We start from the raw sequence: 27,157 nt of genomic DNA on the forward strand, positions 1-27,157 counted from the left end.
TACTACATTGGGTGTAATGGAGGCATACTACACTGGGTGTAAGGGAGGCATACTACACTAGGTGTAAGAGCTTCACTGGGTGTAAGGGAGGCATACTACACTGGGTGTAAGGGAGGCATACTACACTAGGTGTAAGAGGGCCATACTTTACTGGGTGTAAGGGAGGCATACTACACTGGGTGTAAGGGAGGCATACTACACTAGGTGTAAGGGAGGCATACTACACTGGGTGTAAGGGAGGCATACTACACTGGGTGTAAGGGAGGCATACTACACTAGGTGTAAGAGGGTCATACTACACTGAGTGTAAGAGGGCCATACTACACTGAGTGTAAGGGAGGCATACTACACTGGGTGTAAGGGGGGCATACTACACTGGGTGTAAGGGAGGCATACTACACTGGGTGTAAGGGAGGCATACTACACTGGGTGTAAGGGGGGCATACTACACTGGGTGTAAGGGAGGCATACTACACTGGGTGTAAGGGAGGCATACTACACTAGGTGTAAGAGGGCCATACTACACTGGGTGTAAGGGGGGCATACTACACTAGGTGTAAGGGAGGCATACTACATTGGGTGTAAAGGACCCATACTGCCTTGCGTGTAAGAGGGTATAAATGACTCAAAGCAGGCTATCATTATAGTTCTTTGAATTCCTCTTTACTGAGGAAACAAAAGAACATTTCCTATTGTAACCTGTAGATTTACAACACGCAGGCACCAACTTGCATTGAAAAAGAGTTCATGATAATCAAGAAAGAAAATTATTACAGATAGCTGAATGAGTTTGGCACAATGATAAAAATTCCCCCAACCAATCCTTAATGTATGGGTACCAGAGCTACTTCTCGTCCCAGGCCAACTTCAAAACACATTACAATTCTATCAATCTTCACTACAGTGATGCAGAGACCAACAATTAAGAGTGTCAACCTAGAATAGCCAAATCAATGGTAGAAAAACACACCTTACCTGTACTGTCAGCCGCTCCACGGTATGCATGGCTGCCCTGGATCTGCTGCTCCAACAATAGGTCCTCACTTCTGAAGGCCCAAATGTGAAGCACCTTAAAGACTTTAAGAACTGGCATATATTTTTTTCATATTTGGGCCTTCAAAAGTTCTTTGAAGATTTAAGTCTCATTTCATTTCACCACACACTGAACCAATGGGCTTTTGCACATTGCTCTTTTCCTTACCCAAAGTAGCCCTTATAATGTTACACGGAGTGCACTCCCAGGTGGCAAGGGTGCAATCAATGAAAAACTTGAATGCAAAAATGAAAAACTTCTCTACTTTTAAACTAACAATTGCTCAACACTTCCCAAACAAAGTCCGGAATGCTACCAAACGTTACTGACACACCAGTAGAAACCTGTTTTAAGACCTGATTGACCAGAAAATATGCCATCTCCAGCCAAAGGCAAAGACGTCAAGCAGAAGCCAAACAAATCTCCAGCAAATATTCTAAAGGAAAGGATCTACCTCCACTCCCTGGACTTTGAGTTTCATGTGATCTTCTCGTGTTGTTTTCCCATCCTTCCGCTTTTTCCAACAGTATCCGTCTTTCCGATATTTCACCTTCTTACGGTTGTACAAGATCATGGAACCATTCTGTGGCCTGTAGGAAAATCAAAGACAACAGATGACATTCAAGTAAAAAAATACTTTTCTTTTCATTATTATTATTCAGAAATCCAGTCCTATGCCCCATTAATGGAGTCAGAGCAACTGAAATGACATGGCAGCACTCCCACAATATAAACAAGACAGCCAAGGCATTCAGTTGACCAAACAGGGAGTTTTGGAGAATTGGTGCCCATACCAATGGTAATTGAGAGGATGGGGAGGGGGGGGGCATTATTATCCAATTATCCTACCACTTAAGGGAGGCATTGCTCTTTTACCAGAAGGTCTGACAGTACCAGTGTAGCTACATAGTTTAGCTTGAACCCCCCCCCCCCCCCCAATACAAACAAACTATGATAGAATCTCTAAATGTTTATTGAGGTATTAGTATCTAATTATTAATATTATTTATTGTATTTATAAAGCGCCAACATATTACGCAGCGCTGAACATTAGTTTAGGTTACAGACAATATTTAGGGGTGACATACAGCAATATGACAATACAGGAATACAAGAAAGACCAGATCACACAGCACAGTATGAGTACAAGGTAATGCTTAGTCAGTCACTGGATGGAGCATGGAGATTAGGCAAGTTAGGTTCACTCAAATGCATAGCATGGGTGCACAGTAATGGAGGTGCATGATCAGGTAGGACACAAAAGGAGGATGACCCTGCCCAAAGGCTTACAATCTAGAGGGAGAGGTAGGGACACGAGAAGTAGGGGACCAGAGTTCAGCTGTGGGTTTAGAGCACTTGTGAGGGGTAGTAGGCCAGAGTGAAAAGGTGAGTTTTGAGGGCCTTCTTGAAGGTGTTGAAGGAGGGGGCTGCCCTAATGGGTGGAGGTAGGGAGTTCCATAGTGTTGGAGCGGCTCTTGAGAAGTCCTGGAGGCATGCATGGGACTGGGTGATGCGGGGGACGGTCAGGCGAAGTTCATTGGAAGAGAGGAGTGAGCGGCTTGGTGTGTATCTCTGAGTAAGATCAGAAATGTAGGTTGGACAGGTTTTGTGGACGGATTTGTAGGTCAGACACAATATCTTGAATCTGATTCTGGACTGGATAGGAAGCCAGTGGAAGGATTCACGGAGGGGAGCCACCCTGGTGGAGCGATGGGAGGAGTGGATAATTCTGGCTGCCGCATTCATGATGGACTGCAGTGGGGCTATTCGGGTCATAGGGAGACCAGACAGAAGGGCATTGCAGTAGTCAAGGCGGGAAATTATGAGGGCATGGATGAGGAGTTTGGTGGTGGCAGAGGTCAGGAAATAGTTAGCAGGATGCTACTTTACTTATGGCACCCCTGCTCCCTCCAGCCATTAGATGGTGCTACACATATATAGCCTCTCAATAAAAATAAATGAACAGCTACATCATGTTACCACCTAGTGGTTTGAAGGGAGAAGTGGCATTCAATTAAACAAATGTTGTTTCAGTAATGGAATATTTATCAGTGATGCTGGATGGGTGAAAGCAGGTACCAGATGAGGGGGGCTGGTGGGGATGATTTAGCTTAGTGTGCTTTACAAGTGCACTTATTCTTTAAAGAGGAGATGTAATAAAATGACATAATAAATAAAATTGTTTATTTTTTTATTTTATTTTTTTTACAATGTTTATTCATAGATTATTTAGTCAGTGTTTGCCCATTGCAAAATCTTTCCTCACCCTGATTCACAATCTGACATTACTGCTCCAGAGGAGTAGATATTGGTGTATGCAAGTTAAAGGGGAACTTCAGCCTAAACAAACATACTGTCATCAAGTTACATTAGTTATGTTAATTAGAATAGATAGGTAATATAATCTCTTACCCACCCTGTTTTAAAAGAACAGGCAAATGTTTGTGATTCATGGGGGCTGCCATCTTTGTCATGGGGGCTGCCATCTTTGTCATGGGGGCTGCCATCTTTGTCATGGGGGCTGCCATCTTTGTCATGGAGGCTGCCATATTTTTGGTTGAAAGGAGGTGACAGGGAGCATGAGACACTGCTCAAACTGTCCTGTGTCCTGATCACCGCTCCCAGCTGCACACGCTAGGCTTCAAATGTCAAATTCAAAATGTAAAAAAAAAAATTGCACCAAAACAGCAGAACGAGAACAACAAAGAGGAGCTGTCAGCCATACTATCTCAAGGAAAAAAAAAAAATATAAGTAGATAAATACTTGCTCTACTTGCATAACATATGTATTGCACTGTCCACTTTATGATTCCTGTAAATTGTATAAAGGAAAAGTAGAGAATCCTATTCTAGACAGTTTTCATATTTACTGTGGCTATTTTGAAGCCAGTTGTGATGTCATATCCGCCCTTAGTTTCCTCTGCCTGATTTGCCCGCCCTTCACTATAGAAAGTGCATTGTTTCAGCCTGAGAAATTTTGGCCAATCAGAGAGGAACAGAGGTGTGGGAGGGGAAAACAGGAGGGAAAGAGGCTTTAGCCAATCAGGCGGCATTAGTTAAGTTTGAGGGGAAGTAGAGAAGCAAAAAAAGACAACCCAGCATGCCCTGCAACTTCTCTTTTGTGTACCAAATTTTCTGTGTACCAAATAAGAGTAAAAAACTGGGGAATGATAATTTATCAACAAGAAAAGTAATAGTTATTTTAACTTTTGGATTGCCTGGTTAGCATCCTTATTACTTGTTTACCAGATAAAAATAAAGAATGGATTTCTGATTTTATGCCCGACAGGTACTCTTTAAGCTAACTAATGTAGATTGCCAGGAAGGGTCTCCTGTGCAATCCTCCTCTCTAGCCGTGCTTCTGTTTTCCATGTTGCAGCAGTTTTGCTTGCACAGTAAATCCCAGGCATCGTATATCACCGGCGAAAGGGCCCTTCTCTCTTATGAGATCTCCTTTTCCGGCCGTTATTGACACGTTTAATTCATTAGCTGCAGAATCCACAAGTAAACGTTTGCAGGTCGTAAACTATCTCAGGAAATCCAAGTTCTGGCAAAAGAACGTGAGAAATGATGGCCGGACTCATCCGGGAATATTGCTTCCCTGCAGCCACTCTCTCGCCTTTGTATGTTACATTATCTCGGTGATATGGACCTTGTCATTATATTTATTATGGTCTTCCATGTTCCTGTGTATGGACACTGACTCTCTGATTATCCATTGTGTCTCTGAATAGAAGAATTACAGTCTTGCACAAGACACAATTGCTGTCTCCCGTCTCCTTATTACCTACATAGTCATCTTACCTGCCTTTGCTCCTAATCAGTGTCATCTGTGATAAAGTTATAACTCCCTCCTGGTCTCATTCAGGTAGTACTAGAAGCTGCCATCTTGCATGGTAATGTAACCTCTGGTGCAATCTGTAAGCTGCATGCTGCTGTTTTCAGACTACACTCGCTGTCTGTCAGTGTAGCTTGCACACAGAAGCACTCTGCTATACATCAAGACTTATCTCATGCACACTGAGATGAAAGTATAATCTCTGCAGCCCAGAAGGGTTAGTATGGCACAGCTCACTGACAGATAAGGCTCCCAGGAATGAATGAAAGTAAATGTATTAACCCTTTTAGTTGCTTTTTTTTTAACACAATAGATCTTTTTTAGAACTTATAAGCAGGGCAAGATTTCTGGAAAGGCCACAAAGTCCGTAGACTTTCATGTTACCATTCACATTACAGTTGTGCGCTCCCGCGCAGGCAGGAAATCGCGTTCATGCATGCATTGCGTAGTGTGAATGAGCCCTTAGTCCGTGATAGCGTTGGACCCCGTTCACAGAGCTCAGTTGTGTTGCAGAATAATTCTGCGTGTCAGCTCACTGCCCATACATCCTATGGACCTGTTCACAGTACTGTGTTATAGCTGATTGGGCTATTCTAACTGTCCAGTCTCCCTTGCAGTTCACACTCATTATAATGCCTGCATTATGCAACTGACCACCACTGTGAACCTGGCCTAACACTGAATTCAGTGGGGAGGTAGATATTTAGCAGCAGTTATACTTTTTGCTTGTCCTCCAGACAAGCAAACTGCTGTACAGCAAAAACTGCAGCTGGCCACCATTATCCTTCTGTACATAAAGGAAGAGGAGGAACTTTATGTCAGCTCCCCCTTTAACTGCAATCTAATAAAAGTGATGTTTTAAGCTAATAAAGGCATTTCTATTTAGACTTGGTTTTGCTAAATTCTGAAAGCATCCATGATGATTGGTGTCAATTGTCAGCATTACATTCAGAAATAGACATTTCAGAGTCAAATATTCCATTGTAAGGCTGCATTTTCTGCAACCAGGGCCGGTTTAAGCAACAATGGGGCCCCAGGGCAAAATAAACCTGCCCCCCCCAACATATACCCCGGAACAAAAATCGGCATTAGGGGACCTTTTTTGCAGCTGGTATAGTCAGGGTGTGAAGTCCCAATCGGTCAGAGCTCCACATTCTGGCTATCCCAGCCTGCATGGGGGACAAGGGGTTAAAAAGTTTCAGGAAGGGGGACCCCACATAATTCTTTTGTAAAAAAAATTCCCACACTCTAAACATAAAAAAAAAATTGGGAAAATAGGAAAAAATGCCAGGGATCTTCATACAGCCATATCGCGGCTGTATAGCGATCCCTGGCCAAAGCGCTGTGGCTGCGTATAGACCCCCAGGAAACCCCGTCAGGAAATTTATTGCGCTTTCGTTTGATACATGTAAAATTACACTACCGTTAGGTTTGCTACTAAAAGTGACATTTACCGCATTTAAAAGTATACTTTTTTCCTTCGAAACTTTAAAATCGATTTTCTCAAAAACTATAAGGTCTTTTTTAAAAATTGTTTTTTCCTCTTATTCCTAATGATCTCCTTAACATATCCTGCAAATTTAGGGTGTCTAGCATTTAAGGTGGATTTGCTATTAACCATTAAAGTCGGCAGGTTTTTAAATGTGTATTATTTTTCCTTTGAAACTTTAAAATCGATTTTCTCAAAAACTATAAGGCCGATTTGAACATTTTTTTTCCTCTTGTAGCCACTGGGGGCCCCTACAAGCTCTGGTGCCCTGGGGCAGCTGCCTCCTTTGCCTCTATGGTAGCGCCTGCCCTGTCTGCAACTGTGCACCTATCTATCTAGACTTAAAGGGAGGATATGGAGGCTGCCATATTTATTTCCTTTTAAGCAATACCAGTTGCCTGGCTGTCCTGCTGATCCTCTGCCTCACAGACCCCGAACAAGCATGAAGATCAGAGGTCTATGACAAATCTGACAAGATTAGCTGCATGCTTGTTTCAGGAGTGTGATTTAGACCCTACTGACCAGGAGGATCAGCAGGACAGCCAGGCAACTGGTATTGTTCAAAAGAAAATAATGATGGCAGCTTCCATAGTTCTCATACTTCGAGTTCCTTGTAAGACCTCAGAGGACTTTTACTTCCTCTTGGGAGAGGTTGGGACTTGTAGTCTAATTCTTGTATCCAACGTCTCCCCCTTCTCTTGTAGACAGGGTCGAATTCACCAATAGGCACTGTAGGCTAGTGCCTAAAGGCGGCCTATGTGTAAAAAGGTGTCTCACTGGCTGCCCCAAGTGCTCCCCTTCTCTTCCTCCCTCCCTCTGCAGAGTGTTTGAGTGAAGCGTATATGAAGAGATTCACCGGCACTGGAGAGGAGGGGGGAGGGGAGGCTAATTGTACTGGCTGGGAGAGGGGGAAAGGCAGGCACATCTGGCCATCTATTAGGGGAGGGGGAAGGGGGGCACATCAGGTTGGGGGGAACTGCTTAATGGGGCACAGGCTGGCCTGAGGGCGTTTCTTGAGAAGGTGTGGCCTTTGTTAAACGGTGGGGTTTAGTGCATCAGAGCTTATGTGCCTGTAGCTCCTGAGCTGTAAATCCGGCCCTGCCTGTAGACGTGATTTCTACTAATACAGGAATGCTGGGAAAAGTAGTCTGGTAGCTATATGTAAGGCTTGGTGGTGTATTCTCCACAGTCAGCATGCAACGCATGAGCTGGCGTGGAGGAGGTACACACACTAGCACAAGGAAACAAGCTATCCCTAGTATAGTGGAGGGGAGGACTGACTCCAATAGGAGATTGTGGCGCACAGAGCCGGTGCAGATCCGACAGCCACAAACAATGCTTTCGCTATAACGTCTCAGCGCAAAGTAGCGCTGAGCGCATAAACCAGAACTGAGGAGATCAGGACAGGTAGACAGAATGAACGCTTGCTAGCTAGCCGCTACTTAGTGACAGCAAGCGTCCACAACAAGACAGACTGGAATGAGGCAGCCAATGCGTTGCAGCAATGGCGTGCCTCACAAAGACAGGACAGGATAGTCAGGAAATAGCAGGATCAAGATAGATGAACGTAACACAGATAAATATACAATAAGTATGATTTCCTAGCGTATTACAATTACAGCTATCAATGAAACTATTTGTAACGTCTGACTAACATATGTATATATCGGCAATGAACCGATATATGACATAAGCAGGAACACTGACTTAGGACTGGAACGATACAGGGAACAGGACTCAGAAGGATTCGCTATCTCTTCGCAGAGATGAACGCAATCCACAAACGGTAACAGGACAGGATTCAGAAGGATTCGTTATCTCCTCGCAGAGATGAACGCAATCCACAAACAGGACCAGGAACAGGATAACTAGCTCAGCACGGGTGATCACGATACGCGCAACCACCAAAACGTGCTGGAACTGACTAACTGAACACAGGATATAAACAGTTCGTGTACGTATATATCAGCGTCACTGATGTATCAACGTAACACGAATACAAGGAAAATAATAAACGTGCTGGTATGCATATATATGGGCAATGAACCAATATATGATGCAAAACCAGCAAAGTATCTTTAGAACAAGAAACACGATCGGGGGCTGAAGCGACAGCACGACAGGCTTAAACTGAAGCTATGAAAACCCGAGGAGTCCTGCAGGAAGCAGATCTTTATACTGAGGTCATCCAATGGGAGCAGACATGCAGATTCCCACACAGGTGAATGATAATCAGTCACAAGCTGACAGCAGGGAAAGGCAGACAAAGCTATGCAGCTTGCATGGAAAGAGATCAGAACTGCCTGAGCTGCAGCACTACTACTTCCAGCAATACCTGCTGCAGCAGCGATCATGACACTATAATTTTTCTTCCTACTTTGCATGTCACATGGGCAAACATGACTGACCCACCCACCAGCTGAATCCAGAAAGGGGAGGAAGCAAGCTGCACTGCAGTGGCAAGTACATTTGGCCCATGTAACAGCTTTCTATCCACCAATTTGCTCCTGTAAATAATGTAATCGTCCTGATTGCTTAAAGAATTTGCGATGATCAGTTCTTGGTTTAACTGGGCTTTAAATGCTTATTTAAAGAGACTCTGTAACAAAATTTTCAGCCTTATTTCTTCTATCCTATAAGTTCCTATACCTGTTCAACCGTGGGCATAACACTCATCCAAAGGGCCATACTTAGCCACAGCTAGCGCCGACTTTACATATTTTCTCTAACCTGTTATAATGTGGTCTGTCTTACTGCAGCCTTTCCTAGTTGCACAGTGGCTGTGTTATCTCTGTTATATAATCTATTCTTCTTTCCTTTGTCAGCTTTGTCAGCTCAGGCAGAAATGTGCTTCTCTGCTGTCATAGGTAGAAGTTATACACACCCTCTCCACACTCCCTCCAGGCTCTGTATGAGTCACATACTGAGCTTCTTTCAGCCTATCACATGCTGGTAAGCAGCCATGTTTTTTGTTTGTAAACACTGCCTAAAACTGGCAATTACAAGCCAGATTGCAGCAAGGAGTGGCAGAAAAGGCAAATAGGGGCCCAGGAGAACATAATGAATAGAATGGTATGCTTTTTATTGTAAGAATTTTAGAGTACAGAATCTCTTTAAAAAAAGGGGGAAGGGGAGTTTTTAAATTTATGTTTAATCAGCTTATCGTTAAAGTGGACCTGAACTCTTGCACAGGACAGAAAGAAAACATAACAGAAATGCACCCTGTGTGTATTTAAAAAGTTTAGCCTGTGTAATTCCCCCACATTTGTGTCTAATCACTAGTTGTAATTTGATCCCTCGCCTGTGTCACATGACTGCCCATGGCAGATAAGCCCATTTGAAAGCACAGGATGAAAACAATATGTCTGCTTACATGAATCAGTAGAAACTGTGCAGATTTGTTTTAACATTTGTATCAGCTGTAACAAAGAAATATTTTTGTTTAACGGTTATTTGGGCAGCACGGTGGTGTAGTGGTTAGCTCTCTCGCCTTGCAGCGCTGGGTTCCTGGTTCGAATCCCAGCCAGGGCACTATCTGCAAAGAGTTTGTATGTTCTCTCCGTGTCTACGTGGGTTTCCTCCGGGCACTCCGGTTTCCTCCCACATTCCAAAAACATAGATAAGTTAATTGGCTCCCTCTAAAATTGGCCCTAGACTACAGTACTTACACTACATAATATAGACATATGGCAATGGTAGGGATTAGATTATGAGCTCCTTTGAGGGACAGTTAGTGACAAGATATATATATACACTGTACAGCGCTGCGTAATATGTCGGCGCTATATAAATACTATAATAATAATATTTTGCTGTTGTGTATCTTTTAGAGCAGAGGGGAGTTCTGAGTTCAGATCCACTTTAACTTGTAAATTTTGTTCCATTTAAATCTGCTCAAGTTTATTTATAGTTTTGAAAACTGCAGAAGTGATTGAGTAACTTACGCCAGGATACTTTTCTCCAAACTTTTGCACAAACCTGTCATCTTTTTGATGATTGATTAAACTCATTTTCATGGTAAATTTGGTCTTTTTTTTTTAAGCTGAGAAACATTTTATAACTTTGGAAAGTGAAAGGGGAGAAAAAGGAGAAGGAGGCAGAAGAGGCATATTTCTCCCGCAAAGTAATCATTCCGCTCCAGCAAAACGTTGAGCGGATTGCTAACTATGAAGCCATATGCTAAGCAGGAGTCGTTCATTTCGGAACGATATAAAAAAAAAGGTGAAGAGCGACGGCGCGAAGCCCGCAGAGACAGGAATCCGCATTTGCAGAAATTTACAGGCCTCTGTTAGGCGCAGTAATTGGCTTTCGGAACATGAGAACGGGAAGAAATACTACAACGCGCGGCGCAAACACAAGCAGGCCTCGTAAAAAACGTAACCGAAAAAAGTGCAAGGCTGGCGATAATTCTTCGAGAAAACTCCCCGGCGACATTTGCAAAAATTATACCGAGGAACGAGTTGTAATGTGCGTGTGATCGTGTGATCGCGAGTTCGCAAATACCGCTGACGGGATGACGCGCGCTCTGCTTAGGGTAAATGAGGCCTTAATTTACATGGCGCGGGTCTGAAAGTTTTGTGCCGCGTTTATTGACTATTACACGGAAGGTACCAGCATGTCAGTCCCTCGTCCTTTTCAAAAGCTATTACTACGAATTTGGATAAGTACTCTTGTGTAGTGTGATAATATGTCCACTGGGAGTGCTGTCAAAATGAGATGCCCCCAGTCTGGATGATTGGCTCCACCTTCCACCTTGTATTGCTGCTGGCTTGTTCTGTATGCAATGCCTGAGGAAGAGTGTTAAAGAGAAACCGTAACCAAGAATTGAACTTCATCAGTAGCTGATACCCCCTTTCCCATGAGAAATCTATTCCTGTTCACAAACAGACCATCAGGGGGCGCTGTATGGCTGATTTTGTGGTATAACCCCTCCCACAGTGTGATGTCAGGATCATGGTTCTGACATCACACTGTGGGAGAATTGTTGCATTGTGGGAAATAAAAAAGCAAGCAACATCTCCTTCCACTGACATCACCTGCCAACAGTAAACATGTTACCATGTGATAAATGTCAGAATGTAAATCAGGGAGAGGAAAGATTTTACAATTGGCAAACACTGACTAAATCATTTATAATTATTATAAAAATGAAACACATTATTTTCACTGGAGTTCCTCTTTAAGTGCCCTGAAACATACTAGTGACAGACATGTACATTAAATGAAGCCATATGGAAATGGACTAAACCTGATGCTTTAATGAATTATGAATATAGATCTAGATCATCTCTTAGCTATTTTACAGATATGAACTAGTTTTTGATTAGGTCCTTAAAGGGAATTTGAAGTGAAAAAAAAAACGTATGATATAATGAATTGTATGTCTAGAACAGCTAAGAAATAGAACATTAGTAGCACAGATATGCAACTCTTGTTTCCTGTACAGGAAGAGTTAAGAAACTGCACTTGTTATCTATGCAAAAGAGCATCTCTGAGCTTTCCAACTAATGTAATCAGAGAGCAGTGCTATTTTCTGAAACACTTCAAAGACACAGTATATGACAACTTCAGATAAGATTTTATGGCAGGGGAGGTCAAAGGGTCATGAGCGCTGCTCTGTTTCATAGTATAAAATGCAGAGTGTAGTTTGTAGACTGCAAATATTAGAGAATGATGCAATGTTATAGAAAAACAGCTATATAACTGAAAATATGAGACTCCTCTCTTTGCTACTAATGTTCTAATAATTATCTATAATGAATTATATCATACGTTTTTTGGGGGGAGGGGGTGCTTCATTGTCACTTTAAAGTGGCCAGCCACACACAATGAAATTTTTATACTTTTATTCTTTTGTTTTGAGAATTACAATTTTTTTTCCAATTGTTGAAAGTTTTGAAAAATTTGACTAAACTATCACTTTTCCCCAAATTATGAAAAAAGAGAGGAAGTTCTGAGTTCAGGTCTGCTTTAAAAGAAAATTTAATTTGCAAAGGTAACACATATAATTAACTATAATTAACATGATTGCATTCAGAATTTAGAGAATACCCGAGCCGAAGTGACATATGGCATAATGAGATAGACATGGGTGTGTACAGTGCCTAGCACACCAATAACTAGGCTGTGCAGGGACGGACCTAGACCAAATTGCGTCTGGGGCAAGGTCAGGTTTTGGCGCCTAAACTGCCATTCCTCATCCAGTTTTGGCGCCTAAAGGTCAGGTTTTGGCGCCTAAACTGCCTTTCCCTATCCAGTTTTGGTGCCTTTTTAAGAATTCAACAAACTGCACCTGGGGCAAGAGACCCGCTCGCCCCCCCCCCCCCCCCCCCCCCCTAGATCCGTCCCTGAGGCTGTGTTCCTTTTTCTCTTTCTCTGCCTAAAAGAGTTAAATATCAGGTATGTAAGTGGCTGACTCAGTCCTGACTCAAACAGGAAGTGACTACAGCGTGACCCTCACTGATAAGAAATTCCAACTATAAAACACTTTCCTAGCAGAAAAATGGCTTCTGAGAGCAAGAAAGAGATAAATAGAAAGAGATAAGAACAAGATAAAAAGGGTCAATAGTTCATTGATTTTAGCTCTGGCATACGTCAGTGAATGTGTCATTGAGCAAAAGCAATAAAACAGTTAAAACTTAAAAAGTAGATTTTCATTTTTAGGAGAAGGAAGAGAGATACAATTGTTTATTTCATTGGTTTATTTTCGCCTCGGGTGTCCTTTTATGTTGTGCTTTCTTGGGTTTTGTTGGCGAGGAAAAACTGATTAGGCATTAGGATAAACATCTATAGGAACGTCTTCTGTTCTCACAGACGGGTGACACAGAAAGATGAGCCTGAAAAATCCCTCCTCTGTATCGCCTGCCAAGATGAAATATGCAAGTGGCTAAACGTGTGACGTGCCAGCAGCGCTGCCTTGTATCCGTGCCAATTACCGGCCCGGCGATGAGGTTGACCCGACACGTCGGCGTGGTGCTTCTCCTGCCAAGTGCTGCATTTGCATGATGATTCCCATTCGGCTACCTGGGGTGACTCTGCGTCGCTGGGAAGTGACATTTAGGATTGCATTTGTCTCCTACCTGCTGAGACCCATTCCACCACCCAGTAAGAGCATTGATCGGCACTCATGCATCTCACAGGAAACCATTACAAGCTTTTCGTTTGAAAGCACGTTTCTTCCCTGTCGCCTACGTGTCATAACAAATACGCTCGCAGCGGAGTCACGCCGGCGTGGCATCAAAGCGCGGAACTGCCCAGAGTACATTTCCTTTTTAATTGGTCCAGGTATGAACAACAAGGCAAACTTCTCCACTGTGTGACTTGTTCTTACAGGAAGAGCGGCCGCTGAATGCAAATCCCGACGCCAAAACTTTTCTTACGACTTTTGAATAGCGCGGCAGACGGTTTAGTACGTCTGTCTGAATTATATTGCTGTCTTTGTCCCCATTAGGCAGTTAGCCAGTCACTTCCTGTGGTGTCAGTAGTGACAGGAAATGGGGTAATACATGGAAGGGAAATAGTTGAATATCTCAGTAGGTTTAGGTCACTTAGGTTGAGCTTCTTAATATTGCGGTTTTGAAGGGTGTTAAAGAGGAAGTGTAGTTACCAATGTGACAGACAACGGGACAGGAAGGAGATAAAGGCTGCGGGGGAGCTGTAACTACTATGACCGTTCCCACCGCCGCTGCGGAGCACCTACCTATCTAATCTTTATTGCGGGCACCTACCTATCTAACCTATACTGGAGGTACCTACCTATCTAACCTATACTGCGGGGCACCTACCTATCTAACCTTTACTGCGGGGACCTACCTATCTAACCTATACTGCCGGGACCTACCTATCTAACCTATACTTCGGGCACTTACCTATCTAACCTTTACTGGAGGCACCTACCTATCTAACCTATACTGGGGGGACCTACCTATTTAACTTATACTGCAGGCACCTACCTATCTAACCTATACTGGAGGCACCTACCTATTTAACTTATACTGCAGGCACCTACCTATCTAACCTATACTGCGAGGACCTACCTATCTAACCTATACTGCGGGCACTTACCTATCTAACCTGTTTTGGAGGCACCTACCTATCTAATCTATACTGCGGGCACCTACCTATCTAACCTATACTGGGGGCACCTACCTATCTAACCTATACTGCGGGGACCTACCTATCTAACCTATACTGGAGGCACCTACCTATCTAACTTATACTGCGGGCACCTACCTATCTAACCTATACTGTGGGCACCTACCTATCTAATCTATACTGCGGGCACTTACCTATCTAACCTATACTGGGGCACCTGCCTATCTAACCTATACTGCGTGCACTTACCTATCTAACCTATACTGGAGGCACCTACCTATTTAACTTATACTGCAGGCACCTACCTATCTAACCTATACTGCGAGGACCTACCTATCTAACCTATACTGCGGGCACTTACCTATCTAACCTGTTTTGGAGGCACCTACCTATCTAATCTATACTGCGGGCACCTACCTATCTAACCTATACTGGGGGCACCTACCTATCTAACCTATACTGCGGGGACCTACCTATCTAACCTATACTGGAGGCACCTACCTATCTAACTTATACTGCGGGCACCTACCTATCTAACCTATACTGTGGGCACCTACCTGTCTAATCTATACTGCGGGCACTTACCTATCTAACCTATACTGGGGCACCTGCCTATCTAACCTATACTGCGTGCACTTACCTATCTAACCTATACTGGAGGCACCTACCTATCTAACTTATACTGCGGACACCTACCTATCTAACCTATACTGTGGGCACCTACCTATCTAATCTATACTGCGGGCACTTACCTATCTAACCTATACTGGGGCACCTGCCTATCTAACCTATACTGCGGGCACTTACCTATCTAACCTATACTGGAGGCACCTACCTATCTAACTTATACTGCGGGCACCTACCTATCTAACCTATACCCAGGGCTCCTACCTATCTGACCTATACTGCGGGCACCTATCTATCTAACCTATACTGGGGGCACCTGCCTATCTAACCTATACTGCAGGCACCTACCTATCTAACCTATACTGGGGGCACCTGCCTATCTAACCTATACTGCGGGCACCTGCCTATCTAACATATACTGCGGGAACCTACCTATCTAACCTATACCAAGGGCTCCTACCTATCTGACCTATACTGCGGGCACCTACCTATCTAACCTATACTGGGGGCACCTGCCTAGCTAACCTATACTGGGCGCACGTACCTATCTAACCTATACTGGGGGCACCTACCTATCTAACCTATCATGGGGGCACCTACCTATCTAACCTATACTGCGGTAACTTACCTATCTAACCTATACTGGGGGTGACTGTACTGGCTACTTATATTGGAGGCATCTACGCCTCTGCCAAGCAAGTGGGTGTGGCTTGTGGGTGCACGGGACCCCATAATCTCCTATTGCCCGGGGGCCCCATGAATTGTCAGTCCACCCCTGTGTTTGCCCATTGTAAAATCTTTCCTTACATTCTGAAATTTATCACATTCTCAGCAAGGCTTTTACTTTTTATAAAGATATTTATTAAAAAGGGTTTAAAGAGGAACTCCAGTGAAAATAATTTAATAAAACAAAGTGCTTCATTTTTACAATAATTATGTATAAATGATTTAGTCAGTGTTTGCTCATTGTAAAATCTTTGCTCTCCCAGATTCACATTCTGACATGTATTACATGGTGACATTGTTACTGTGGGCAGGTTATGTAGCTGTTTCTAGCTGCTCTGGCTGTTACAGATAGCTTTAAACAGCCATTTCCTGTCTGTGAACATTGTTACATTGTGGCAGTTTGCCCAGAGTACCGCGGTATTCAGAGCCTCTTGTGGGAGGGGTTTCAGCACAAAATTAGTCACACAGCGCCCCCTGATGGTCTGTTTGTGAAAATCATTGTATTTCTCATGTAAAAGGGGGTATCAGCTACTGATTGGGATAAAGTTCAATTCTTGGTTGGAGTTTCTCTTTAAACAATGATGCCAGCCAGTTTCCCTGATCACTACACAGTTTTTTTGGCAGTTGGACAGAGCAACTGCCATTCACTAAGCGCTTTTGAAAATAAATACATTCGTGAGAATCCCCTATAAAGAGATGGACTAGTCCAAAACCTGTCACTTCTGTCAGATTTCTACTACCTACTGTAAGTGACAGCATTGTAGGAGAAAAGTAATTTATGGCTCATTTTACTCTGGGAAAAACATACTTTTTATTTGTATATGTTTGCACATATTTAAAATTTTACAATTTTTCGCTATACAGGATCTTCTCAAAAAATTAGCATATTGTGATAAAGTTCATTATTTACTGTAATGTACTGATAAGCATTAGACTTTCATATATTTTAGATTCAAATACACACAACTGAAGTAGTTCAAGCCTTTTATTGTTTTAATATTGATGATTTTGGCATACAGCCCATGTAAACCCCAAATTCCTATCTCAAAAAATTAGCATATTTCATCCGACCAATAAAAGAAAAGTGTTTTTAAAACAAAAAAAGTCAACCTTCAAATAATTATGTTCAGTTATGCACTCAATACTTGGTCGGGAATCCTTTTGCAGAAATGACTGCTTCAATGCGGCGTGGCATAGAGGCAATCAGCCTGTGGCACTGCTCAGGTGTTATGGTGGCACAGGATGCTTCGATAGCGGCCTTAAGCTCATCCAGAGTGTTGGGTCTTGCGTCTCTCAACTTTCTCTTCACAATATCCCACAGATTCTCTAAGGGGTTCAGGTCAGGAGAGTTGGCAGGCCAATTGAGCACAGTAATACCATGGTCAGTAAACCATTTACCAGTGGTTTTGGCACTGTGAGCAGGTGCCAGGTCGTGCTGAAAAATGAAATCTTCATCTCCACAAAGCTTTTTAGCAGATGGAAGCATGAAGTGCTTCAAAATCTTATGATAGCTAGCTGCATTGACCCTGTCCTTGATAAAACACAGTAGACCAACACCAGCAGCTGACATGGCACCCCAGACCATCACTGACTGTGGGTACTTGACACTGGACTTCAGGCATTTTGGCATTTCCCTCTCCCCAGTCTTCCTCCAGACTCTGGCACCTTGATTTCCGAATGATATGTAAAAGTTGCTTTCATCCGAAAAAAGTACTTTGGACCACAGTACAGTGCTGCTTCTCTGTAGCCCAGGTCAGGCGCTTCTGCTGCTGTTTCTGGTTCAAAAGTGGGTTCATGCTTCCATCTGCTGAAAAGCTTTGTGGAGATGAAGATTTCATTTTTCAGCACAACCAGGCACCTGCTCACAGTGCCAAAACCACTGGTAAATGGTTTACTGACCATGGTATTACTGTGCTCAATTGGCCTGCCAACTCTCCTGACCTGAACCCCATAGAGAATCTGTGGGATATTGTGAAGAGAAAGTTGAGAGACGCAAGACTCAACACTCTGGATGAGCTTAAGGCTGCTATCGAAGCATCCTGGGCCTCCATAACACCTGAGCAGTGCCACAGGCTGATTGCCTCCATGCCACGCTGCATTGAAGCAGTCATTTCTGCAAAAGGATTCCCAACCAAGTATTGAGTGCATAACTGAACATAATTATTTGAAGGTTTACTTTTTTTGTTTTAAAAACACTTTTCTTTTATTGGTCGGATGAAATATGCTAATTTTTTGAGATAGGAAATTTGGGTTTTCATGAGCTGTATGCCAAAATCATCAATATTAAAACAATAAAAGGCTTGAACTACTTCAGCTGTGTGTATTTGAATCTAAAATATATGAAAGTCTAATGTTTATCAGTACATTACAGAAAATAATGAACTTTATCACAATATGCTAATTTTTTTGAGAAGATCCTGTAGTGCCCCTTAAAGGTCATGATGGGTGTAGGGGATTCCAAGAAGAATAAAATAACTCAATATTAAAACACTTAAAAGGGAGGAAAGTGGTAGACTTACCAAAGGTAATCAAAAACCATAACAAGCAAAATGTTATCAAGCTCAATTGACAATGTGTTTCGTGGGTCTACAAGACCACTTCATTAGGCCAACAAGAGGAGCCCAATGGCATATATATCAAGAATTTGTGTTTTTATTTATTTATTTATTTTTAATTTATAACAATACTACACTGCCATTGGTTCTTGGGCCTCCATTTTTTCAGCTCAATCTCCAAAGGACATTCAGCTTATCCTATTTAGAATTAGCTCTACTGATATTGATAAAACTGTTTCTGTCACTTTTTTATTTTTGCTTTAGGTTCACTTTAAATAGGGGCATATTAACTCACTCTAAAACACAGACAGACGGCTTCTGAAAGAAATTGATACCACTGCAATATGAAAACCACAACAACCAGTACACCCGCACAACATAAATCAAATTAGAAGGGAAATGCTATGTGCAAAGTATAATAATTCCCACCTCTGTTAAAATGGCACTATGGCGAAAAATTGTAAAATATGTGCAAACATATACAAATAGGAAGTACGTTTTTTTCCAGAGTAAAATGAGCCATAAATTACTTTTCTCCTATGTTGCTGTCACTTACAGTAGGTAGTAGAAATCTGACAGAAGTGACAGGTTTTGGACTAGTCCATCTCTTCATGGGGGATTCTCAGGGATTTTTTTATTTTCAAAAGCACTTAGTGAATGGCAGTTGCTCTGTCCAACTGTCAAAAAACGGTGTAGGAAGCTGGCCAGCATCATTTTGAAATCCTTTTTAGAGAATATCTTTATAAAGAATAAAAGCCTTGCTGAGAATCCCCTATGAAGAGATGGACTAGTCCAAAACCTGTCCCTTCTGTCAGATTTCTACTACCTACTGTAAGTGACAGCAACGCGTACGTTAAAAAGGGGCGCTGGGGAAAAAAGGGCGCCGGGTTTTTAACGATAAGCATGGATAACGTTTAAAAATGTATTGTACTGTATTCCGTTAAAAATTAATGTTTTTTAAAGTTATAAATCATTAAATAATGTGCATTAAATCGGCAATTGTAAAAACGTTAATCTTTCGTTTCAATACTGAAACGTATAATAACGTTTAAAAAAAAAAATTACTAAGTAACCCTCCCTGTACCTACCCCTAACCCCTAGACCCCCCTGTTGATGCCTAAACCTAAGACCCCCCCTGTTGGTGCCTAAGTAACCCTCCCTGTACCTACCCCTAACCCCTAGACCCCCCTGTTGGTGCCTAAACCTAAGACCCCTCTGTTGGTGCCTAAACCTAATGGCCCATACTCACGAGGGACTTTTGTCGCCTCAACACGCGGCGCGCGCGTGTTGCGGCGACAGGTCGCCCGTGAGTATGGGCCGTCGCACGCGCGCGCGCCCCCGAACTGTCGCCCGTCGCTATGTCGCCATGCGATTGAAACTTTCAATCGCATGGCGACAGTCGCCGCTGCCCCCCCGCCGCAACTGTCGCTAGTCCGCGTGAGTACGCGGACTAGCGACAGCAACCTCCATTGAGGTTCACAGACCTTCCGGTGAGCTTCCGGCGGGGGGAGGAGGAACGTCAGCGACAGCTTCCGCCTTGCCGCTGGTCCCTCTTCCGCATGTGTACGCGGAGGGACCTGGCGAGAAGCTGTCGCCGGCCTGTCGCCCACACGCTCACGTGTGCTGGCGACAGGCGAGTTTTGCAGCCCGTGAGTACGTACCATAAGACCCCCCCTGTTGGTGCCTAAACCTAAGACCCCCCTGTTGGTGCCTAAACCTAAGACCCCCTGTTGGTGCCTAAACCTAAGACCCCCCTGTTGGTGCCTAAACCTAAGACCCCCCTTTTGGTGCCTAAACCTAAGACCCCCTGTTGGTGCCTAAACCTAAGACCCCCCTGTTGGTGCCTAAACCTAAGACCCCCCTGTTGGTGCCTAAACCTAAGACCCCCCTGTTGGTTTTTTCGTTTAAAAATAATGTTAAAAAAAAATTGTACTGTTTTTCGTTTAAAAATAATGTTTGAAAAAAAATATTGTACTGTTTTTCGTTTAAAAATAATATTTAAAAATGTATAAATCATTAAATAATGTGTAATCATGAGAAGCAGTAATAAAACATCAAGTCTCCGGGCGCCGCTTTTAAAACGTTATTTTTCTCCGGCGCCCTTTTTTCCTATCGGGCGCCCATTAAACGATATTTATTATAGGAGTGAATGGCGGCGCCCGATTTGTCCACTAGCCTCAGGCGCCCGAATTTACTGTTACCGACAGCAACATAGGCTCATTTTACTCTGGAAAAACATACTTGTTATTTGTCTATGTTTGCACGTATTTTAAATTTTACAATTTTTCGCCATAGTGCCCCTTTAAATAGCAGCAAACTTTGTCATGTAGGCGGAGTCACCCTTTAGCAACCATGTTAGTATGAGCCTTGCCTGCAGTTATCACCTGGATCTTAGTCATGAAGGTTTTTGGATTGCACTGGTGGAAAGAAATCCCCTTCAGCCTCAGTGAAGGATGCCGACAAAGTGCTAACTAATAACCTCCGCTCTGACCGACAAGATTGAGATGCAGGAAGCGGCGATTCCATCTAAACAAGGAGGATTGGGCTGGAGCTGACAAGGTCTTTGTTCAGAGATGATTGGACGGGAGACAATGACAGATCTGGCCTACAAAGGGAACAATTGTTCAGCCCACACGTGTCATTTGTAAGTGACTATTGATGTTTCCCAGATAGACAATCTGAGGTAACACAGCAAAATGTCTCCTCCACATTCCCGTTACACACGGCTGAAACCGCAGCAAGCGACAAGGACTCCAATGACACCGCTATTCGTGTCACCGCTATATCTCCGTCCATGTCACTGTGACACGCCAGCCAGAAGTCCGGGGCATCCATGGAGGAAAGCTATTGCTTTAAAGCCAGTGTTTACCAAGTTAAAAATAAAAAAGTCAGATACTCACCTAAGGAGAGGGAAGGCTCGGTCCTAATGAGCCTTCCCTCTCCTCTCCCGGTGCCCTCGGTGCTGCGCTGGCTCCCCCGTTCGCGTCCGCCGCCGCAGGGACTTCGGAGGTCTTCGGGAGCACTCGGGCTTCCGAAGACGGGCCACTCCATACTAAGCACGAGCGAGGGCGTCATAGAGGGCGCTCGCTCATGCGTAGTATGGAGCGGCCAGTCTTCGGGAGCCCGAGTGCTCCCGAAGGCTTCCGAAAGCTCCCAAAGGCATGCGGAAGTGGCAGTATTTGACCGAACTGGTCGAATACTGCCACGGGGGATCCTGCGCGGGACCGGGCACCGGGAGAGGAGAGGGAAGGCTCATTAGGACCGAGCCTTCCCTCTCCTTAGGTGAGTATCTGACTTTTTTATTTTTAATTTGGTAAACATTCACTTTAAAGTGGACCTAAACTCTTGCACAGGACACAAGGAAAACAAAGAGAAATGCACCCTGTATGTATCTAGAGAGTTTAGCCTGTCTAACCCCCCTCATCTGTAACTAATTACAACTGTAATTAAATCTCTCAGCTGCATCAGATGGCTGCCTAAGCAGAGCAGCTAATTTGTAAACATAGGATGTTAACCCTATGTCTGTTTCCATGAAAGCAGGAAGTAGACACACTGCAGATCTATTGCAGGATTTGTAACAAAGAAATGTTTTTCTTTAAGGCTGCTTACACACCAAGACGTTACAGGCGCACGTTAGTGCGCCTGTAACGCTCCCCCAACGCACAGCAATGTAACACAAGTGGGCTGTTCACACAGCCCACGTTGCGTTACATGTAATGCTGCACGTTCGGTGCAAAGTGCAGCATGCTACGGCGTTGGAGCGGCTATAGCCGCGTTAGACTGTTTGCACATGCGCAGTGGGGGGCGGAGAGGAGGCGGGGAGAGCCAGCTACAGTAGCCGCGCACATGGCTACTTAATATTCACTGCACTGGCGGCAGCTGATTGGCCGGCGGGACCACGTGATGCGGAGTGTCTCGCTCCGCATCACGTGGTCCCGCTGGCCAATCAGCGCCACTCTGGGAGACATTATAGGACTCGAGCCGCCTAACGCGGCTCACTCTACCGTCGGCTTTTGCAGCACCATACGTTGTGTTAGGTGCACGTTATGTGACCTTAACGTGGCACCTAACACAACGTCTTGGTGTGCAAGAAGCCTAAAGGTTATTGTGCTGTTGCTTATATTTTAGAGCAGAGAGGAAGTTCTGAGTTCAGGTCCACTTTAACAGGTTCAGCCCCACAGTGTCGAAACCTATTTAAAATTAAAACTCATGTATTTTATTTGCCCATTTGTCCCGGTTATTACACCGTTTAAATGATGTCCCTATCACAATGTATGGTGCCGATATTTTATTTAGCAATAAAGGTGCATTTTTTCAATTTGCGTCCATCACTATTTACAAGCTTATAATTTAAAATAATATAATAATATACTCTCTTGACATGTATATTTAAAAAGTTCAGACCCTTAAATAACTATTTATGTTGTTTTTGGTTTTTTTTTATTTTATTTTTTTATTAAAAAATGTATTTGGGTAATTTTTGGTGTGGGAGGGAAACAGCTAATTTTAAATGTAAAATAATGTAATTGTTTAATAAAAAAATGTATGTGGGTGGAGTTTACTATTTACTACAGTCAAAAGTCCTGGATGCAAACGATCTCGCATCCAGGAACTAGAAAGAGGACGGGATTTTTTTTTTTGGCAGAAAGACGGCGGTCTCTGATGAGAGATCGTCATTTTTTCTGCGGGGGACTTAGATCGGTGGATGGGAACTAGATTCCCATTCACTGATCGGGGGCTAGCGGCAGGCGGCGTACTCGTCCAGATAGGCTGAACTGGTTAAAGGACCATCTGAGGTGAGAAGAACATGGCGGCTGCCATAATTATTCTCTTGTAAACAATGCATATTGCCTGGCAGTCCTGCTGATCTGAATCACACATCTGAACCAAGCATGCAGATAATCTAGTAAGACTTATGTCAGAAACATCTGATCTACACGCTTGTTCAGGGTTTACAGGGAATGCTAGTTACACACCATACGTTTTCTTAGGCAGATAAATTATTTCGATAAATTCCGTCATGTCCGATATTATTCCTGATCGTTTTTCTGGTCAATTTCCCATATAAGTGAATGGAAATTGATAAGAAAAGATAAGGGAATTGAGCGGAGAATCGATTGGATTGGAAAATCGGCTGAAAAAAAGCATCATGTGTACATAGCATAAGAGTATTAGAGGCAGAGGATCAGCAGGACAGCCAGGCAATGTGCATTGTTTAAAAGGAAATAAATATGGCAGCCTCCATATCCCTGTCACTTCAGGGGCTTGATTCACAAAGCGGTGCTAACCTACTTAGCACGTCTAAAGTCTTTAGACGTGCTAACCAGGGTGCTAAGTAGGTTAGCACCGGATTTCTGAATCAGATAATTCGGTGCTAACCTACTTAGCACCCTGGTTAGCACGTCTAAAGACTTTAGACGTGCTAAGTAGGTTAGCACCGCTTTGGGAATCAAGCCCCAGGTGTTCTCTATTGCTGGATCCACACCATACAATTTTTCGTCCGGTTTACCTGGCCAATCGATTATTTCCAGCATGTCCAATCTGAGAATCGAACGATTTTTTAAGCGATTTTATGACCCATTTGCGTTTGTTTCTATGCCAACCGGTCAGAAAATCGCTCAAAAAATAGTTTGATTCTCTGATTGGATATGCTGGAAATAATCGATTGGCCAGGTAAACCGGCTGAAAAATTGTATGGTGTGGATCCAGCATAAGGGTAAACTCCAGACAGCAATCCAAAGACCTATACTGATCCTGTAAATGTCTGCTTCTATGACAATAGTTTAAAGTTACTGACTAGCTAAATGGTTTATTAAAGGTAGCCATACACTGGTCGATTTGTCATCAGATTCGACCAACAGACAGATCCCTATCTGATCGAATCTGATCAGAGAGGGATCGTATGGCTACCTTTACTGCAAACAGATTGTGAACCGATTTCAGCCTGAAACCATTCACAATCTGTGGTGGTGGTGGTGCTGCCGCCGCTTCCCCCCATCCCGCATACATTACCTGCTCCGCCGGCACGACTCCCGGGTCTCCGCTCTTCTTCTCCGTCTCCGCTCTGCTCTGGTCTCCGGCATGCTTCCCTTATTCCTGTCTGGGGGAAGTTTAAACAGTAGAGCGCCCTCTACTGTTTAAACTTCCTTCCGGGACAGGAAGAAGGGAAGCATGCCGGAGACCAGAGCGGACCAGAGCGGAGAAGAAGAGCGGAGACCCGGGAGTCGCGCCGGCGGAGCAGGTAATGTACTGCAGCTATATTGCGTCGGTCGTCGGGCACTCGAACGCCGCTAGCGATGCGCTCTTTACCTGCGGGCAATCGACGGTTATTTTCTGCACAGCGCGATCGACGGGATCGGACGGAATGGATCGAAATTCGGCGTGTAGCGCGAACGATTGGCAGCAGATTCGATCCCAGTGATCGAATCTGCTTTCGAAACGGCGGTAAATCGGGCCAGTGTATGGCCAGCTTAAGTCTGTGGCCTCCTCCTCCCTGTAGGCTGTAGGTAGTAGTAAAAAAAATCCTTAAAACAAACTTGAGATGAAAATAAACTGATAAGAGAAACAAATGTATCTGTAGCCCTACTGCTAAACAAACAGGATTTTCCTAAACGTTCCTAAAAGATAAACAAACATGTTTAGCATTTTTATTGTTTTAGCTGAATGAATAAATTCTTTTATTGTCACATCTTGAACTATTGACCTTTTTCAATCTGTTCCCTGCTGCTCATCTCCTGAACTATGCTACAGAAAGTGTCACTTACAGCCCTGGATTCTTAACCCTTACAAAAACAAAACACAGACAAGTGCTGTGTAGGACTGGGAGTGTTAGCGTGTGGAGTGCTATTTTGCTCGCCGCAGAAACACATGACCGGAGGAAGCGGGATTCAGCCTGTAAAACGCATTGTTTTAAAAGAAATAAATATGTTAGCCTCCAGGCTGGATTTATACTTTCTTTCTGCACCTAGGCCAAGCGTTGTGACATCAGTTCCTTGGGCAGCAGGGCCCCTCCCACTCCATGTGTAACATCCATGTACTGCAGCGCCTCTCTTTAATTAACAGCTCCCTTGGACATCAGCTTCCCCTTGTTATGTGTTTCTTCCCATTTTCAGCCTCCTCTTTCATATGTATCAACCTCTTTTTCATGACCAGGTGCCCCATTGGATTTTAGCTGCCCAAAGCCCGGGCCTTTTCTGCCTTTGCAAAAATCCAGCCCTGGTTAGCCTCCATTTCCCTCTCACTTGAGGTGTGCTTAGGAATTCGTACATTAAAGCAGTAGGATTAGCCATACTCTGCAAGGGAAAAAAACACATATATAAGTAGATAAATACTTGATCTACTTACATAACACATGTATTATACTGTCCACATTTTGATTTCAGTGAATGTTATATTGTAAATGAAGAGAATTCCGTTCCTGGTGGGAACCATGTCTTTTGCCCACATTTTGAAGCTAAATCCTGATGTCATTTCTGCCCTTTACTTTTTTTTTCTTTTCTCCTCCAATAGCTGAGTCACCTCAGCTTTGCTTGTAAACACAAGTGAGCAGGGGATCGTGTTTTAGATAAGCAGCTAGGCAGGGAAATAAAGGAAAGAGGAGGAATATATTATAGATAAAAAGAACCCCCAGCATGCAACTGTTTGGCACTGACTACTAAAGGGCCAGTGCTCCTGAAGTATGTGATAACTCCAAATCATAACAGCAGAAAAAGGTTTGCAAGTTTTGAATTCAGGACTAGCATCTTTATCACTTAACCTGCCTGGCGTTCTGATAAGATCGCCAGGGAGGCTGCGGGAGGGTTTTTTTTTAATAAAAAAAAAACTATTTCATGCAGCCAACTGAAAGTTGGCTGCATGAAAGCCCACTAGAGGGCGCTCCGGAGGCGTTCTTCCGATCGCCTCCGGCGCCCAGAATAAACAAGGAAGGCCGCAATGAGCGGCCTTCCTTGTTTTGCTTCCCTTGTCGCCATAGCGACGAGCGGAGTGACGTCATGGACGTCAGCCGACGTCCTGACGTCAGCCGCCTCCGATCCAGCCCTTAGCGCTGGCCGGAACTTTTTGTTCCGGCTACGCTGGGCTCAGGCGGCTGGGGGGACCCTCTTTCGCCGCTGCTCGCGGCGGATCGCCGCAGAGCGGCGGCGATCAGGCAGCACGCGCGGCTGGCAAAGTGCCGGCTGCGTGTGCTGCTTTTTACTTGAGCCAAATCGGCCCAGCAGGGCCTGAGCGGCAGGCTCCGGCGGTACTGGACGAGCTGAGCTCGTCCAGACCGCCCAGCAGGTTAATACACTCAGACCAGTTGCTGTTGAAATTTGATTTTTATGGTGACAATACCGCTTTAAGAAGGTCTACTTAGGCAGACCTGGTGCAGGGGCTATATGAAGGTGACATTTAGAGACAAATACTTATGCTTACTGGTTGTATATAAAAGCCGCATATACTCTATTCATATTTTCTTAAAGCAGACCTGAACTCAGAACTTCCTCTCTGCTCTAAAAGATAAGCAACAGTATAATACTCTTTGAAGAAAAACATTTCTTTGTTACAGTTGATACAGATCCTAAAATAAATCTCCAGTGTTTCTACTGCCTGATTCATGGAAGCAGACATATTGTTAACATCCTTTGTTTACCAATTAGCTGCTCTGCCCTGCTAGCCAACTGACTCAGCTGAGGGATCAAATTACAACGTGTGATTAGTCACAGATGAGGGGGAATTAGACAGGCTAAACTCTCTAAATACACACAGGGTGCATTTCTCTATGTTTTCCTCCTGTCCTGTGCAAGAGTTCAGGTCCA

At 43.8% G+C, this 27,157-nt stretch overlaps 1 protein-coding gene across 14 annotated transcripts in view; it reads right to left on the minus strand.

Annotated features, from left to right (window-relative positions):
- Window positions 1-27,157, minus strand: part of CAMTA1 (calmodulin binding transcription activator 1) — a 1,857,772-nt gene that overhangs the window by 1,109,612 nt on the left and 721,003 nt on the right. For all 14 annotated transcript variants that reach the window (XR_011021914.1, XM_068238930.1, XM_068238931.1 and 11 more), the window contains one exon: window positions 1,488-1,623. Coding sequence is in view for 13 of the 14 variants with exons in the window: in XM_068238930.1 (XP_068095031.1) it covers window positions 1,488-1,623 (136 nt within the window). In the remaining variant the exon portion in view is untranslated. The remainder of the gene's footprint in view (window positions 1-1,487; window positions 1,624-27,157) is intronic.

The sequence above is a fragment of the Hyperolius riggenbachi genome, chromosome 6 (assembly GCF_040937935.1).
Source record: "Hyperolius riggenbachi isolate aHypRig1 chromosome 6, aHypRig1.pri, whole genome shotgun sequence".
Classification (NCBI taxonomy): Eukaryota; Metazoa; Chordata; class Amphibia; order Anura; family Hyperoliidae; genus Hyperolius; species Hyperolius riggenbachi.